We start from the raw sequence: 19,341 nt of genomic DNA, 5'->3' as shown, positions 1-19,341 counted from the left end.
GTAATTAAAAATTACAGAAACCTGATGCTGGCACCAGGAAAGATAAGATTTGTACTTAGCCCTCATAAGTGCGTTTCAGCATCTGTTCCACAGAGATTTCTGTCAAATATTCTACCGTCTTTCCACCTCTTTGATACGGGCAGCAAACAACCAGAACATAAAGAGGGGGACAGAAAACTGACTACCACGATGAAGACAAATACCTTGAGGTCTGTGCCTGTGTATAATGGCATCTGACCTCACAGATCAGCTATTAAAGCTTATAAAATACATGGCTACATACAGCAAGTCAAGATAGCACATATTGTAGAATGAAGATACACAGGATTGGCCATTAAAAAGTTAATCATTAAAGCCATGCCTGCTGACATACAAGTTTGATCTTATTTTCCCTCTATTACCTGGATAAGACAAAAACAACAACAACCTCCTGCCTGAAACAGATACAAAAATCTGCACAGCAACAGCATCTCAGTATCAACTCCCTACAATAATTACATACATTTCAAATGTTCTGCAGAGGTGCCAGCTCCCCATGGCCCTTAACAACTGCAAGCAGGGCAGACAGAAATTCTCATTACGCATCAGTGGTGGGTTTGCAGGTCTGGGGGACTAGAGCATCACACAGATGTTTTAAGGAAAAATAACAGTACATATTTGAAAGATCTTTTTATGACCATTAGGTGTAGGTTATCTGCTCAACAGCAGACTATAGACACATCTTCAGAGCCATGAAGTGCCAGCACAAGTAGCACATTTATCTCCTTAGCAGTGAGATGAAATCATAAGCCATCTGTATGGGATGCTATCTAGGAAGCAGGTGAATTAATTCATTCTTTGTTACAGGTCTTTTGAAATTTGTTGGTTTCAACTTCAAACACTGCCAACCCTATGGGATACCTGCCATAGAGCATTCGTCCTCTGGAATTGCTTTCCAGCCCTTGTGCCATGCAGAAGACAGAAAGGGAATCAAAGCCAACTACTCTGTGTCCCAGGAGTTCTGTACAGTGGGTCTGTCTGAACAGCCTACAGAGTATTTTTGGTTTTGGCTGAGCACTTAAATCAGCCCACTTTGGGGCTGAAGTGAGGCTTGCAAGGCACAGGAAAGTACATGATAATCTTGGAGAAGAACTGTATTCTTCTTCCACAGCATCTGGTGGGTGCCCTGCTAGGATAACAGGCACGAGGGAGGGTAGGTTTAGACCAGATATTAGGAAGAAATTCCTTACTGTGACAGTGCTGAGGCACTGGAACAGGCTGAGGAGAAGTTGTGGATGTTCCATCCTTGGCAGCATCGGAGGCCACTCAGATGTGGCTATGAGTAATTTCCTCCAGTGACAGGTGTTCCTGGCCATGGCAGGGGGGTGGTACAACATGATCTTTAAGGTCCCATCTAACCAAGGCCATTCTGTGATTTTGTGAAGGACATGTGAATCAACTGTAGAGCTGAATGTGCCAATGCTTTCCTGTCCCGGGCCCCTCTCAACCAGCACCTCTCCTTGTGGGGCACCAGGAGAAGAGAATGAGGAACTCACCTGTGCTGCTGTCACTGCTGGTCCTGCTGTGCCCAGACAGGACATAAAAGAATCTCTCCCAGGAAAATGCTTTTACTAATAAAGGGTTTCTGTCAAACTCATCCCATGCAGTGCACTCAATCAAAAGTGTTTCCAGGGATCAGGGGGAGCTCCCCTATCGGAACTCAGGACACCCTCTGGGTGTCCAGAGTTGCCGGGACCCCTGCCAGGGGACTCAGAGACCCTGGCACAGACCCCAGAACACCTGTGGGTTTGATTATGACCCGTTAAGCAAATTATCAGCTTTGTATGAAGACCTGAAAACCACAGAAGTAGTGTAATAATAAAATTATCACTAGGTGAAAAAGTAGATTTTGGGGGTTTTAGAATAAAGGTTTTGGGGACAAGATGGAGGGACTTGGGCGTGTCCAGCCTTTCTTTTTCTTCTCTACCTACATCTTCTGCTATGATGTTGGCACTTTTGGATTGGTTTAGAGTAGACACTCACTGTTTAACACAGGTGATGGGTATTGGAAAGTAATTGTAAATATGTTATACGTAGTTTGTAGTATAAAGAGATAACACTGCCCCGAGGGAAGTCAGTGTGCCTGGAATTGTCCTGCTGGATGGACCTCGGCAGGGCAGGAGAAAAATTTTTATAGATAAGATACAATAAATAACTCTGAGACCGAGAACTGAAGAACTCCGACTCATTCTTTGAACGTGTGGGCCGAAACAGAGACTTTTCATGTGTCTAGGGGCTGCAATAAACTGGAACCTTCTGAGACTCCCCCTCACATCACATCCATTCCACCACAGCCTTGTTGTCAGCAGTGAGCAACGGCCTTTGTCCCTCCTTTGCTGTTGCCTCCCACCTTCATCTCCCTCAGTGAACTTGGCCCTCTCCTCTCTGCTCCTGTCCCAGCTGGGTGAATGCTGCAGCTTCAAGCAAAGCCCAGCAGGGAAACCACCCCTGCCGCTGCTGCTCTGAAGCATATTACATAAAGCAGTAGATAACTTTCTTATAATGATCTAACACTCATAGAGCATCCATGGATGCTGTTTCATTTTTGGCAAATGTTACTGTACTTTTATTATATTTTCCACACCAAGTCCCATGGTATATTACAGTACAACTCTGAAAAATCTTCCCCAAAGAACAGGTTTGTCAATCCAAATGGTCATTCTGCTAAACAGATCCTTCTTTCAGTGCTGAACATTGGACCTATAACACTACCATGCCTTTTGACCTCTTTTGTGCAACATTTATCACATCCCACAGCCCTTTGAACTTCTGGAAACCCCTTAGCACAATCAACAATCACACAGAATATGATGAACACACAAATGAGTTATCAAAGGTAAACAAATCCCATCCTGTCCACTGATTTTTAGTACCTTCTGCACATATTACTCTTCCATGACCTAAAGTTAGCTATAATTCTCCTAACTACTTTTTAAACATAAGACAATAAGAGTAGCAGTAATGAGTCAACATCAATATAATCCAATAAATGTTAATTAACTGAGTTCCAGCACTTCCCTACAGAGAAAACTCCAAGAACTTCCAATAAACAATGTTTCCCTTATACTGCACATGAATCTGCATATTCTTAATTTTATACAGGTGGAAAGTCTCAAAAATGTAATCAGTTTGCCAAGTATCTGTCTAACAAATATAAACACATAAATCTGTGCAGGACTGAGACAAATGATAATAATTTTTCCTTTTTGGAAGAAATAGACCTAGATGAAAAAAAAAAAATTCGATCACTATAAAAAATTCTGCCTAAAGCAAATTGTAACTTGCACTTTAGCAATTCTTCTTTTGAACTGCTGTTACATGACAAATTGTGTAAGCCCTTCCGAGTACTGAGGAGCTCTCCGCTACAGCAGGGCCACCTGGTGGTCACCTGTCCCTGCTCTCCGGGCATGCTGCCTTGGATCTGGGAGATCCTCCCGCCCCTTCGGCAACAATCACTAACTGGGAGGGACTTCAAATTTTAGCAGATCATTAGAGAGCTCCTCAAATTCTGCTTGATTCCTAAAACATCACTTGTTTCACAGCTGGCCAAATAATTACATTTGAAAGCAAAGACATTTATACAAACCAGAAGAAAATGCTGCCAAGTGCAAAGAAGGAGGTGACAGCACAACACTTTGACACTTTCAACTTTCAAATTTCCCTTGCATAGTTATTTTAATATTAACATATTAAAATAAGCACTTATTCGATCTAGACCAGCTTTTTGTGCTTTATTTGGTTTTCAGTGAATGCAGATACCTGAGAGTATTTAATCACAAACTCCCCAAATTACTTATTTCCATATCTAAAATATTAAACATCTTTCAGCATCCCAACTTCATGTTTCTCAACTGCAAAACTGTCATGGTCACTTTCACACTCATTTTGAGTACATCAGATTTGTTTTGTAAAGTTATTTTACTCTAGTATACTTTAGAATTATACTAGGATCAATTAGTGAAATCATTCCTTAAGTTTTTCCTTTGGAACCAACCATTTCTTGAATTACCAGATAATATTTAGATTTATATTTATGTTTACAAAATATTGCAATTACCTAAGAATAACCCAAAGAAATACCAACCAGCTTTGAGCATTTTTGAGCACAAGTATTATCCTCCAGTACTTCACAGGAAAACGTAGGAAACTTAAATCAGAATTCAAAAGGATGGTTTTGAGAGTAATGGCCCACAAAAATAAAGTTACACTCAAGCATCCACTGCTGGAACTAGCACACAGGTTATCCCAGCTCCAAGAGGGTTGCTCTAATGAAATACTTCCATCAAAACTACTGGTTTGATTTGGAAAATCAACAGTATTAATAGAAGGGAAATTACCTGTAGGTCAATCTAGGACCATATCTGCTTGGGAGAAACAAATCAGGCAATGTTTGTATTAATGCATTTTAGTTTTGCTTCTGGGTAGACTTGTCAGTCTGCTCCAGCCTCCCTGTGCCTTGCCAATCTGTCCACCAGCAGTTCCAGTGCCAAAGCAGCAGCTCCTCCTTCTGAGGGAGGCACACAGCCAGCTTCTGCCACTGGCACTCACACTGGCCCAGGATGGGCACCCTGGCAGGTCACTTGCATCTTCCTTCAGCCATACACTGCCTCCCAAGCTTGCAAGTGATTGCTTCCCCCACATCTTCTTGTGCTTCAAACTTAAACTAAGGTACAGAAAAACAAATGCCTCCAGGGTAGGAGAAAATGTAATATCGATCCCTAGTTGTTTTGGACTTTTCTTCCCACATGACAGACCACATCCACCAAACAAGAACATGATTGCCAGGTCTCCCTCCCACAGGTTCAGAGTGCTTCCAAGCCCTCCTCTTTTCCACATCCAAGCTGATGCTCCTGATTAACATGTAACACCTGATAGAAAAACACCAAAACCAAATAAATGTAAAATCCAGAGCAGCAGTGGAAGTCCTCTCCTACAGAACTTACCTACATAAACCTGAAACATGTGACAAAGCATGGATAGTTTAGTCAAGATCATGGAGTGGTAACTTGATTTGCTTACGTGGTGCTGAGAACAGAAAGAAAGTTGCAAAACCACTTATGGCGTCCAGGGGCTTCCAAAAGCACACAGCAACACTGGGGGCAGCATCACAAAACTGCAAGGGAAGAAAAGATGAAAAAATAAACAACCTCTTTCATCTCTGAAACTGGACAGTGAGTGCTAAAGAGGTCTGATTTATATATCTGTCCCTTTGTACACAAAAATTAGTGCCTACAATTTTCAGATACTAAAAAAAGCAGAGCATCTGTGGAGTTTAGCTAAACATAAAATGCTTGGAGGCTTTTTGGAAGCACTGACAAACCAGGGGTGGCCAAGAGCATGAAATTAGCAGGAGAGGTTGGCAGAGCTTAATTTAACCAAGGAAATGCCTGCGTTGATTTCAACAACAAGGTGTGTAACCTGTATATTACCTTCATATGGCCATATTACTCTCCAATTCCATGTCAGCTTTCATGAGCCTACAGATTTAGTTTCTCATTTTAGTTTTGTTATTAAATGTTACTTTCATGTTATTTACTAAATGCCATAGCTGCTTATGTCCTGTTACTAATTTTCCAAATGCTAGTGCTGTTGTCTATCTATGATATTTGCTAAGCTTTTGTTAGCATGTCACTGGAAATTAAAAATTCCCTTTCCTACTGAGGGGGACTTAGTTACACCCTGCCATTCCTCAAGCACCATCACCTCTTGTGGAAAATCCCAACAGCTCACGGCAAAACTGTTCCCTTCATCTTACACAATCACGTCTGCAGACCTCACAAGAAGCCCTTCCTACCCTGCCTGGAGAAAAACTGTTTTTTGGAAAATGAAACAACAGCACGAACCAGTGAATAATCCCAACTTGCAGCAGTATCTCCTTTGCTTCAAAGGCTGCTTGGATGGAACATCAAGAAGCCCAGTCAAAATTTCCATCCCATTGCAGATCCCTTCACCTACCCTGGCAGGGCGCTGCCTTCACCCAGTCTGAAGTAATGTCTTCACATTGCCACCTAGGAAAGCCCGCACCTGGGTCCAAAAAACTGCAGTTTATCCAGCCAAGAACAGATTCAGGCACAAAGGACAATGCTCTGCAGATATGGTCAGCTTCCCCCTGTGCCCAGGTGGTACCAAGCACCCCCAGAAAGGGAGCCAGAGCGGCATTCCCCCGCCCGGGGAAGGTAGGCACACCCAGGCACTGCTGCGGCCCTCAGGGAGCGGCGCAGAGGCGGCCGTGGCGTCCCGTTAGCTGGGAAGGAATCTGGGCAACCTGGTGGAACAGGCCCAGGGGCAGGGAGAGTAGGCTGCTCCCTCACGGGCACAGTAATGTCCATCTGCCGGCCGGACTAAAGGAGCCGCGATGGAAGACACTGGTGCAGCCGCCAGCAGCCACAAACCCGGCCACACGGCAAGGCAACACTGCGGGCACCCTCAGGAAACACAGAGACCTTGGCCCGCCCCACGGTCTGTGGGAAGAAAAGCCCACAGGGGGCTGGTGGCTGATCCAGCGCGCCCCTGCCCTGCAAGGGTGGGAGGCGAAAAAGGGAGGAAGGAGCTACTTCCTTCGCCCGCCCCTGAGAGGGAGGCGGGGAGAGACGCAGCGGAGAAGGAGGCGGGCTCCCCTTCCCCTTCCGCTGGCAGCCGTAGCCGTGCGCGATGGCGAGCGGGGTGAGCGTCTGCGTTCCGCGGCGGGAAGGTCGCCCGGGGACGGGCGGAGGGTTCTGCACCAGGCAGGACGAGGCGGGCGAGCCCTCCCTGCCCTGCCGTCGCTGCCGGGGCCGCGGGCCGGGCTCGCCGTGGCCGCTCTGGCCCCAGCGCTGGCGAGAGCCGGGGCGCGGGGGGTGTCCGGGCGCCTCCGCGCTCCTGCCCCACGCGTGTGAGGCGGCGGAGTCGGTGCCGCTGCTCTGGTGTGGGAGGCTCCCGCTGTGAGTGTTTGCAGGATAGGAAGGAAAACACGCGTTTGCTCCCCGCCGTGTGTTGTACTCCACCCCCGTGCGCGTCCTGGGGGTCTGAGGGCTGCGCTCCGGCCGCTCCTGGGTCGCGGCGGTGGAGGAACGAGCAGAAGACCTTGAACTTTGCGTGTTTCGTGTGGGTTTCGGGCAGGTGCGAACGAATCGGCTGTAAAGAAGGGGTAAAACAAGACCTGCCTGCTCACAAAGCCATTGCTGGCACGTTTGCTGCACGGCTGTAGGAGCAGCGCGATAGCCCAGACCTTGTGCCAGTATTTTCCGAACTCTGTGCGGGCGGTCAGCGCCCTGGGCCCGAGCCGGGTCGGCGGCCGTGCCTGGCCGGAGGCTGAAGCTGCTTCAGGCGGGCACTGGGTTGGAGGAGCTTCTGTCCCTGCCAGAGCTCGGTTTCATCCCGACTGAGATAGCTGATGGTGTTCACGGCCACAAGCAACCCAACAGCTGTGCTCCAGTGCTAGCATGGTAATAGAGGAAATGAAGAACTGCTAGAAGTTGGTGTTTTGGTTTTTGTTTCCAGTTTTTTATTTCCAGTTGTTGGCTTCAAGATTTTCAGCAAAGCAACAGTGGAAAGCTACGAATAATAAGAGAGCGGAAAAAGATGGGGCTTTCCTGATACCCACTCTGAATAGTCTAGGGGCCTTTGTGGCTGTATGAACTGAATCAGAAATTACTATTTCAAAATTTGCTTCCAGATGCATACTGTTAGTTTTAGATGATCAGAATTTAACCTGTAAGGAGACTTTTTTTCTCCTCTCTGTCTTTAATTTTGTGTTTAAGCTTGTGGAAATCAAATTTTAGGAATGCGCAGTCTCCCGTGCAAGAACAAGTGATGACTTAATGAGGGGAGGATGAGGGGATGGATTGAAAACCAGTAAATGATTTACTGAATGATGGCTCCCCTTGCACTTTGTGCTTTGAATTTAGATTTTCTGGCAAAATCTTTGGTAGATTTAGAGATTATGACTGATAGCTCACACTGTGATTCCACAGTTAGTTACTATGGCACATTCCATGCATTTTTGTAATATTTACCCTGGTATTAAAAAGCAGGACAAGAAGATTTCATGGCTGTATGTAGTTAGGGGTGTTTCTGTCTAATTTAGACCCCTGCTGGCTGTTGGAATAGGCATGTGTTTTCTGTTACAAAGCTTTTTGGGTCTGTAGTATTTATTTTACCAAATTTAAGCTAAGGTAAGTATCTAAGTTCTACTGTCACAGGTACAGTGAGGATTTTAACTGGCTCTGGCAAAGCCTAGTACTGTTTATTGTACAACAGAAATACTGTTGTAAGAATGGCATAGACTAGCCATTATTTTCTCCTGATCACAGGTGATGAATGAGAGCTGGCAAGCTCAAAAGGTGCTCTTGGCACTGTTATTTCTTCCAGCAGGTGAAATTTCAAAAAGGCTGAGTGACTGTATTGCTGATCTTGGGAATTTGCATTTAATCCTCTTTCTCTCAAGCATTCCATGGGAACACCACAGCTATTTTGAACACCCAAAATGTCATGTTCTTCTCTTGGTTTATATTTCTAATAGCAATGTCTTAGACCTTGTCATCTTCATGAAACCAACCTCTAAGGGTAATCCAGATGCTTCTCCTGAAGCTGCTCTAGAGTGTATGGCTGTAATGCCTGCTGATTTTCTCAGTCACTGGTGTGTATGTACCTGTCAATAGGGTTTACAGATCCAGAAATCCTGCTCTCTTACCCAGGCTCTCACCGTTGGGATTGAAAAGCTTCCTGGGATGTTTAGGTGTGCTTGCAGAGCAGGATTTGTTGTGGCACTGAGAGCAGTGAGGGAAGACTTGCTAACAGTGATCCCTGTGGCCACAGCAGAGGTGTTAGAGCCTTACAGCAAAGTCCCTCTGCATCGCTGAGGGCTCTGCATGTCAGCTGCATCTCCTTGCTGGAATCCTACTTGGAAACCATCCTGATCAGGAACAGGAAATTCAATCTTGATGTGGGTCTCCACAGTTCCCTTTCTGAACTTTCCAACTTCAAACACTGTGTTTAATGAATATACCTGAAATGAATGGCAGTCTTGGATTTTAAACCACCATTTCTTTTATGCAACCTTTCCGTTCATGTTGCTCCCTTCACTGCAGCGTGTCTCCTAAGCACTCCCAGGCTTATTATATTTTTTACACAGTAAGAGAATGACATCCAAATTTCAGATCTTTGCTTACTCATTATTGTTTAGCTTCCTGAAAGCAAATGTGGGGCAATTAAACCTTTGTGTTGAAATTATGAATTGCAGAGCTGGGATTCTTTCCAAAAGCCAGTAGTGCTGCTTTTATTTTCTCACTTGGCTGAACGAGAATTATTTTAAATGAACCATACAACAGATGTCCTCTTTTTTTTTTTTTCTTGTTCTTGTCTTTTAGGTTATTAAATGCAAAGCTGCTGTTGCCTGGGAGGCAGGTAAACCTCTCTCTATTGAGGAGGTGGAGGTTGCTCCACCAAAAGCTCATGAAGTTCGTATCAAGGTAATTACATCAGTTCTTATCTATATGTTTCCTATTTTAGGAGACTGAGTATTAAAGATGAATAGTTTGCCAACAGAAGAAATGTTGAAATAGATATCATTAGTTCATTAGTTCTCAGCTGGTTTACAGAGAAGAAAATGACTGTATTTAGATCTTCTGGTTATGAAAAACAGATTTTTTTTTAATTTCTACTAGTCTCACTTCACAGTCTGGTCTGGGGATAATGGCTAATCTTGAGGAGCAATTCCAGTTGTTACAGACCAAGTTCTCTCAAAATGTCTGAGCTGGGAACACCTTTATCTTGTTTCAAGGACAGCAATTTGTCATTTGTGGCAGCTGTGTAACATGCTGGATTTTTACTTCAGTCAGGCCATAAGTTACTGGCTGCTGAGCTGGGATTGGTCTCTTGGATTCCCTACACCCAAGTTTCTGATTTCATCAGGGCTTTACAGGAGCCTGTATCTGCCAAAAAGTATACATTAATGTGAAATTTATTCCTGTGGAAAGGATTTCTGCATGGTGCTGAAGACTTAAGCAGGATTTATGCAGTACTGAGAGTTCTGCATGGTCTCTCTGTAAATTTTACCTCTGAGTCTTAACTTCTTTCAAATCTGAGATGTTAAACTACTTTGAGATGACTTGGAGCACTGATTTCTAGCTATAGGAAAAGACAGGTCAGCTTTTACCCCATTCAGTGTCACATTTTGGTTGATGGAAATGATAAAAATGTACTGTTGTGACTTTGCTGTTCTGAAATAAGAAAAACTGCCTTGCCAGGAATTGAAAGTATTAGCCCATATCCTAAATGCTACCAGAACTTTGACCTGGCATTTGTTCTTAATTTCTGACTAAAGGGAATTGTTTAGATCTGTGCTACTATTCTGCTCTTCAGGGTGTCTCAGATTATTTATTTCTTCACAGATAGTTGCCACTGCTGTCTGTCACACTGATGCCTATACTCTGAGTGGTGCTGATCCTGAAGGATGTTTCCCTGTGATCCTGGGACATGAAGGAGCAGGAATTGTAGAGAGTGTTGGGGAAGGAGTAACAAAAGTAAAGAAGGGTAAGGAAATACCTTACAAGTTTTCTGCCTTTCCTTGAAAGTGTTACTTTATTTGAAGACTCACTGTCAAATTGGGCCACTGAAATGCCATCTTGCAGGAGTTAATACAATATTTTATTCTGGGGTGTATGCCTGTGTAGATTTCTGTGGTCTGAGACAAAACACTAATCTATTCAATGAGCTCTTGATTTAAAGCTTGAAAGAGCCCAGAATAGCATCTTTTTACTTGAAATCAGATCAATGTATAATTACAAGAGATCCAACAAGAGAGTTGGGGGTTTATTATTTTTTCAAATTGTAGTTGTTATCTGTTGGTTTAATTAAAAGGCTTAAAGTGTTTAGTCTTGTTGTTCACTGTTGATTTGGGGTTGTTTTGTTTCACAGTAATGTTGCTACTTGTTCTGGAATGATGAATTTCAGATGGGTTGTCTGCTCAGCCAGGATTAAAGTTGTTTATCTAGCACTCTGTAATACCTCTGTATACCATAAACAGCTTTTAGTACACAAAGGATTTAAGTGAACTCAAGCTCACAGAAAAACATGCAGAATCAAGTAACTTCAATTTTTTTTTTTTCACAATGCCTTGCTTGACTCAATAACTAGACACAGAATATTTTTTTCCTTAGGGGACACTGTTATCCCTCTATACATCCCTCAGTGTGGAGAGTGCAAGTTCTGTAAGAATCCTAAAACAAACCTGTGCCAGAAGATAAGGTGTGTATGACTTTGACACATGTTATGGTATTTGCTCAATGTATACCTGCTGTAGTTAGCAAAAGCAATTGACAGTTTTCCTTGAAGAATAAATCTGTTGATGCATCATTTAATGACTTGGAAAGTAGGTGTTTCAGGAGTCACTTAGGCAATTTTTTTCCAGTCTTCCTTAAAATTTCTATTCTTCCCTTAAATAAAACTGTTTCTCTCATTTCAAGTATGTGAAGGTGCAAACTACTACCTTGTGTCCACAGGTTGCAAAACATAAAGGCTCTGACTCCATATTTAATCCATACTTAAGGGAACCACTTCAGGGAATGTAGCTCTTGGGAGTGAACACCAACGCTTTCAAGTGGTACAAAATCATACGGACAGCTCTTTTTCCCTTTACATGTGCTTCCCACATAAATTTGCAGCTCCTGTTCTGAATAAAATCTCCCAACTCAAAAAAAGCCCCAGTGACCTAACTGACAGGTGCTATTCAGGGGAGGATACTGAAGGAGGCCAAGACAGTGGTGTGGTGCTGTGGCACAAGCAGTTAGCATTGGTAACTAATGAGGTCAACATATGAGTAAACTCCATTTCTTTCAGGTTTTCCCTGGAGGAATTATCTGCATAAAGTTTAGCATCTCACTTCTGTGAACTTCTAGGTTTACTAAAGTGGTCAGAATATAAAGGTGCAAGTATGCAGCTGCCTCTCTGTGCTGCTTGGTGGATTCCATCTGGTGAAAGTACTTGCTGCTTAAATCTCTGCACTTTCCTGTCTCTGCCTCAAGAATTACTCAAGGGAAAGGAGTCATGCCTGATGGTACCAGCAGATTCACCTGCAAGGGAAAGCAGATTTTCCACTTCATGGGGACCAGCACCTTCTCTGAGTACACCGTGGTGGCTGATATCTCCGTAGCCAAGATAGATGCTGCAGCACCTCTGGATAAAGTGTGCCTGCTGGGCTGTGGCATCTCCACGGGCTATGGGGCTGCTGTCAACACTGCTAAGGTAAAGGCTGGCCTTGTGGCACACGCAGCTTAGCAACTACACAAGGACTGAAAAGGGCATGTACCAAATCTGTGTTCCTTTTTCCTCTTCAACTGATGAAGTTTAGCTAAGAATTTCTAACTTCCCCATAAGAGGCCAGATCAGGTTAGAAGAATCCTTTGCCCTTTGGAGGAAATTCAGGTGGAGTATTCTGCACCCCTTTTGACAGCAGCTATATATGAATTACTTTTCTGGGTTATGTTTATCTTGCTGCAAGTCATTCTGATAGCCTGAAGCTCAGGGTGAGACGGAGGTGGTAGGTGTGTGGGCATGAGTCTTCAGGCAAAAGAAAGGGCTTAGTGCCTAAAGAGCTTTTAGGATTAAATTTCTGTATAGTTTCCCTTGTCTATAAAATCTCATAGCCATGTATATTTGCTTCCATTTTTTCCTTTTTTACAGTCTCCTTAACCTGCATTTCCTCTTCCCCTGGAAGGATGAATTTTTATCTGTTGCTCATGATTCCTTTCTTACTCCTAGGTGGAGCCTGGCTCTACGTGTGCCGTGTTTGGTTTGGGAGGAGTTGGGCTGGCAGTTATTATGGGCTGCAAAATAGCAGGAGCATCCCGGATCATTGGCATTGACATTAACAAGGATAAGTATGCCAAAGCCAAAGAGTTTGGAGCTACTGAGTGCATCAGCCCCCAAGACTCCAAGAAGCCCATCCAGGAGGTTCTGGTTGAGATGACCGATGGTGGTGTGGATTACTCATTTGAGTGCATCGGAAATGTCGGAGTCATGGTGAGTGCTTGGCCAGCAGGAGCATGTGCAGGGAGGGACCAGTTCAGCTGAACAGCAAGATCAGCTGCTTTCTTAACACAAAACATGCCAGATTCACTAATCTTTTTTTTTTTTTTTCCTTAATAATAATACCTGCTATGACTCATAAGGACAACTTACACTCAATCGTAATTATGTAATGAAAGCAGCTGCTACTTCTTGGGTTGAAAATGGCCCTTACAAATGCTTTTTCCTTAATCAGAATTTTTTTAGATCCTGAGTTTCTCTGTGCTGACAGTTGAAATTAACGAAACTCATATAAAATATACTGTGCAATGAACAGTAAAATCTCAGGGATCACTCAGCATTTCCTTAATTTCTCAAGTAATTAATTTCACCTTTGGAAATGCAGATTTTCAGGAATAGGGTTAGATTTTCAGGAATTACAAGAGCATTCCTTACTGTTGGTAATATGGTCTGTGATTACAGTTTATCCCAACTCTCAGTGGGAGCTTAGAGTAAAAGCTAGATAGGATATAAAAAGTGCAAAGTGAACCTTTAAAAGTGTAAGGGAATCTGAACCCTGAATGGAAAATATAATTTTCAGTGTTATTTACTGTTCCTTAAATGCTGATGCAGTGATTCATTAATGGGGGAAGTCCAGGCAGTGTAAACCTTAGCAATAAATACCCTGCTTTTTCCTGTCTGTCCATGAAGAGGGCTGCCTTGGAAGCCTGCCACAAAGGCTGGGGACTCAGTGTGATAGTCGGAGTGGCTGCTGCTGGCCAGGAGATCTCCACACGGCCATTCCAGCTCGTAACTGGGCGGACGTGGAAAGGGACTGCATTTGGAGGTAACTTTCTCTTGCTGTGGGGATAAAAATAATTTACTCTGGCCTAAAGCTGGGAGGATCACACCCCCTTGGCTTTGCTTGTGCAAGATATGTACTATTGGCAGGCTATTCATAAATGCTACATTGGCTTTTAAGATAAAGACTCTTAAAATCTGTTATTCCTACAGACAGGGTACAGATTAACACATTGGTATCATATCTAACATTTTGAAGAGAGAATATATCTATATCCTACTCAGTACTAAAGGAGTGGGATAGGGAAACTGCTTTACCACCAAGTGAAGGTTTGTTTCAGTTTCATCCAGTGAAAGGACCTGGTCTTTGAGGAGATGGGAACTCACATCAGTATGTTTGTGTTGCTTAACCGCTGAGTAAATTGTGGGACCAACATGACAATGTGCTCTAAAGACCTTTAAAATAAAAAGGGAATGAGTGCTTGATACACATTTTCTCCTGTCAACTCAAAACCACATTGAGTTCTTTTTTTTTTTTTTTTTGGGAATTCAGTAATTGCTGAAGTTGATGGAAGTTCAGTTTCAGACTTTGAATTTTTACACTGCTCTTTGTCCAAGCAATACACAACTTACTGGGTTGGGTTATAAAGAATGTAGGGGCCCTGATAGAGAAGCCATGTGTATGCTTTCCTAGGTGAGGGCTGCTGTTATTTTGAATGCTGGAACAGCTAGTGAAAGATTCACCAACACTTGTGTGTGTTTGGATAATGTGTGCTTTTGCTAGACCTCCATGGGAGGGACAAACATGTCACTCATCTCTGTCCTTTTCATATTGATCATACAAGTTTTGTGTAAGGGCTGTGGTTTTAATTTTCTGAGATGGGTGGAAAAGGGAAGAAACAAGGCATGCTTTCCTTCTTTCAGGCTGGAAGAGTGTAGACAATGTACCTAAACTGGTGACTGAATACATGTCCAAAAAGATCAAGGTTGATGAATTTGTGACTCACACGCTGCCTTTTGACAAAATCAATGAGGCTTTTGAGCTGATGCATTCAGGAAAAAGGTAATGTTCACAATATTGAAAGGTACACAAGATTTCTTGATCAGATACTGTTAAAGTACAGGTTCCCTGCCCACTATCATGTTTTAAACAGGGAAGCTAAAGGGTGACATACACCACATGCATTAATTCTGATAAAAACACACTTCTCTGACCTTCCAGGCATGTGCCAAAACACAGGCACACAGTAAAAGCAAGCAACAGTGTAGAAGAGAAATACAGATATAAAGCTAGTAAAGGGGACAGGTCAGTCTCAGGCTTTCACCACTGCTAAAACATTCTCCCTTATAATGAGGAATTTAAAGAGACTGAAGATGTAATAAGACAGTAATATTTAGGATCCTCTGCAGATAGACAAATAGTTTTGACCACTGTCTCCAGAAACCAGCATGGTCTTTGTATTTGATCTCAATCTATATCTATCTGTTGTATATAACTTTGGAGAACTGGTCTATCTGCTTTAGCTCACATGGATTCTATTTTGGATAAATCAGTTGACTGTATTTGTTACAGCTGGAAACACTACATTTATGCAAATTTCATCCAGCAGTTGATCCCCATCCCAGTTATAAATGTATCATTTCGGTGTTTTATTCATACATGAGCATGTCCTAGGAAACTAGTAATGAAAACTACTAACATTTTCCAAACAGACAAAAGGGAGAATGCCTGTAAATATTACTGCTCCTGATCAATCTTGGCTACTACTGAAAGCTGACATCTAGTATGAAAGAGAGTTTGTTTGGAGTTCTTTTTTACTGGAGGAGAGACAAAAAAACCCAGAAAAGAACAAGCATTATCCTGGATTTTTAATAAATATTATAGGCATATGCATGACTTCATTCATTACAAAAGACAGACGTTAAAATATGTCTCAGCAATGACAGGGAGGGGAGAGATGGGGAGAAAATTGACTTCTTGGTAACTTTAAGTTTCTTTTTTATTTTAAGCATTCGAACTGTCCTGAAGTTTTAGAGCCAAATGTGGACCTTCTTAATTGGCCAGCACCATGCTAACTGCCTTGTTATAATGGAATTTTTGATAGAAGATAGAATCAAGCAACCGAAAACTCACTGGGACTAGGAAGACCATGTATTTTAGGGTGAGCGTTCTGGGTACTAAATAATAAAAAATTGTTAACCACTGAATAGAATTATGGAATTAGTCCTGATTATGGAACTTCTGTTTCTATACTCATTCCTCAAATTCAATAGTGGCTAACTCAAATCTACTTAATAAAAGCTTATTTCTAAACGCAGTGTTGGAATTATTTAGCATTAAGAGTGACTTGTTTTCCTTTAGTGATTTCACACAGAGGGAGTGTTCTGCAGAGTCTACAGCAAATGATGTGGGATTCACTGCACAAGGCACAGCTAAGCACAGGGGTGAGAAGCAGCATGCATTTGCTGCAGCTGTGCTGAAAGAGGGGCCAGAACTTGTCAAGTTTCTGAGACTATTCTAGGACTACAGTGGATTGTAGCATCCAGATCACCTTGAAGGCAAATACAGAGCAGAGACTTTGGTGTCCACGGGTACCATGTTCACTGGGGTGGTCCATGTTCTGCCTTATTTCTCACTGGTCTCTTTGGCAGGCCTGTTTAAAGATCATGGCACAAACTGCTCTGGGCACTTGCTCTAGTGGTGTTCTCCAAGGCTGCAGTAGGACAGTTGTCCCATTTCCTTAACTTACTGGCAAATGAAGCAAACTTTGCAGCCAACACTGCAAAAGCACACAGCATGGGCTTGTCACCTCTAATCAGAAACCTGATGATGCAATTGAAGTAGGAACTACTACTATTAGAGCAAGTCTCCTCTTGAGGGCTGCAGGGGAACAGGAACGAGCATTGCATGATGATGGCTTCAGGGTTTTCTGGGATTTTTTTTTGTTGGATGGGGAGGGGTTAAGTCTCAGTTTTGGAGTTGCAGTTTTTCTTAATTCTAGGTGGAGTGAACTGACTGGATAAGGTTCTTTTTGTATTGAAACCTGCAATCAGTGCCTCACATCCAGAAAAACATAGAGAAATAGCAGAAAATAGACTGCAAAGCGGAGGCAGCCCAGCCAGTTAAAAAAAAAAGTTAGATACATAGAAACTCAGTGTTTCTCAGTGAATCAAGGACACTGATTAGGTGAGAAGTTTCATGTTTTAAAGAACCCTGGTCAAAACAACTTCTAGCAGAGAACACAGAATGCAAACAGTAATCTTATTAGAAGAAATTCCCTCTCACCACCAACAATTACTCCAAGCCACTGCTATACAACTGGGACAATTACATCTTTTCCATCTCTCATTAAAAAATATCCCCTACAGCATTCTGAAAGTAGTTGAGGTACTGCATTTCTACTTAATTTTAGACAGTAAAGAACAAATGTGAATGTCATAAGAATTTGATTTTGAGCATCAGGAGGAAATACAGGCTGAATTGGTAACACAAAACTGAGCCCTTTAGCCCAGCAATGAGGTGACTCTCAATACCTTGTAGCTCCAGGAAGGCTGGCTGAACATCAGAAAATCCAGTACAAAATTTGCTGTTAAGCTGTTGCAGTGAGAGTAGTCCATAATTAGAAGATGATATCAATACAATACTAGCTAACCTGGCAAACCACCCCCCAGCTGGATCTAACAGATTTAACATACTTACACTGGAACAGCTGTTCCTCTATGCTGCACAGACTAGATGAAGACCACACAATCTTGTCTGCATTACATTATTACTTCAGAGAATCTGCATCTCAGAGTGTTTGTGGGAAGTCAGGCTGTAATACCAACAACAAAGAAATGTAGTGATACCACAGTGCTTGGGTCAAAGACTTCCAGCTTCTTCCCAGCCTGAGGAGTTGATGTCCCAGCCATTACTTCAGCCTGCAAAGCTTTTGATTGAATGGAGCATGTTTGAAATAGGGTTTTTTTGAAGTTGTTCAGCAATCCAAGGGACTCAAAACCAAGAGCTTCTACCCCATTTTTGGTGACCAAGGTACTGTATTGAACTGCACATCCACTGTGAATGCAATGTGCATGTACTCTGCTGGCTGTCATGTAAAACATGCAGGCTGGCCACTCTCGTCCTGCTGTTACTCTTACTCAACACCATCTACCAAACCTTCTCTTCTTAAATATTCAAGTCAAGTTGCAGAAACAGCATGAAGAATTTCCACACTGACTTACAGTAAGTAATTTTAATGTGTTTTCCCTTTACAACAGTGAAGGGAAAATATATTAAGAGATTGATTCAGAACTAATTGCAGGACTGTGTTTTTGGTAAAAGTGTATATAATTGCTAAAAATGTCATTAAAAGGAGATTTAAGTTAGGATCTTTTATTTAAGTGGACAGCAACTTATGTAAGAATAAAAATAGTTAATTTCCACAATCCAGTCAGCACAAGTCTAGTATGTCATGTTCAAGCAAAGACACAGCTAGATAAGTGAAAAAATAGTTTTTCTTAATATTTTTATTTAATAAATTTTGTTCTCAAGGCTGATATGCCCTCTTATGTTGCAAAATCTGGTGTAGATGCTAACCAAGCTTTCCACTAATTTAAAAATACTGCACTAGTATCAACGCACTACAAGCAGTTACCATGCTGTGATTTCAATTTATAGGCAGAAATGCATAGTGTCATAGATTACCTGCACTAAAAATGTGCTACATTTGGTTGTATCAGTGCAACAACAAAGAGGTATCCAAGTGGCACATGTGTGGGTTTAAGGGTGAGTTCTAACTGGCTGCATGCATCTACCAGTGGGGCTTGCACTACACAACCAAACCTGGATGTAATGGAAAATTCTGTGTCTGGGTTTGGATTACAAGACCAAAAAAAAACCTTATTTCTGTTAAAAGCAGCTGCAACTTTTATTTTATAGACCAAAAATGAAGCTCCCCCCCCCACCCCTTGCATCATACATACACACATAGAAAAGGCAAGACCATTGTAACCATTCAAGTGAAGGATATGGTGGGCAAACCTCCAGGACAGGCATCTCCTCAACACAGTTCATTCAGCACAGGTAATCCCACTCAGGTACTACAGTCTGTTTTGTTAAAAATCTCTACACACACATGCACGCACACGCACTCTCCGTGCATCGTTTCAGGTCGCTTTACTGCATAATTAAAACAAGAAAAAAGTAATGAAAACATTGCAGTGATACAGCAACAGAGGTCTGAGGCACTCAGGGCAGAGAAGATGTTTTCTGGCAAATTTGGAAGTAGATGAGTCCAGTTCTGTGAAGCACTAACCCCTTTCCCCCACTAAATTCTGCAGTGCCAAGGGGAGTCAAGGGTATGCAGCACTTCATGTTCTTGGATCTGTGGCAACAAATTCACCAGACATTTTGTAAGAGGTGTATTTATGCCCATGATTGTATGATTTTTAATGTCTGTGTTGGCTTAAGTGTTCCTTGTGTTACAGTGGTGTAAGACAAAGTCTACAATGGGATCTGAAAAATTTTTCATTACA

The 19,341-nt window shown here is 42.5% G+C and overlaps 1 protein-coding gene across 1 annotated transcript; it reads left to right on the top strand.

The window, feature by feature from the left end:
• Window positions 1-6,556: 6,556 nt before the first annotated feature.
• On the top strand, window positions 6,557-16,142 carry LOC129120350 (alcohol dehydrogenase class-3). The gene is made up of 9 exons (XM_054632910.2): window positions 6,557-6,702; window positions 9,387-9,488; window positions 10,410-10,551; window positions 11,178-11,265; window positions 12,042-12,261; window positions 12,778-13,038; window positions 13,735-13,870; window positions 14,749-14,887; window positions 15,835-16,142. Exons 1-9 carry the CDS (start codon window positions 6,691-6,693, stop codon window positions 15,857-15,859), a joined length of 1,125 nt encoding a protein of 374 aa, XP_054488885.1. The 5' UTR covers window positions 6,557-6,690; the 3' UTR covers window positions 15,860-16,142.
• The last annotated feature ends 3,199 nt before the right edge of the window (window positions 16,143-19,341 follow it).

Source organism: Agelaius phoeniceus, chromosome 4, assembly GCF_051311805.1.
Source record: "Agelaius phoeniceus isolate bAgePho1 chromosome 4, bAgePho1.hap1, whole genome shotgun sequence".
NCBI classification, from domain to species: Eukaryota; Metazoa; Chordata; class Aves; order Passeriformes; family Icteridae; genus Agelaius; species Agelaius phoeniceus.
Note: the sequence above shows the minus strand (reverse complement) of the source record. Positions and strands in the feature narration are given on the sequence as shown.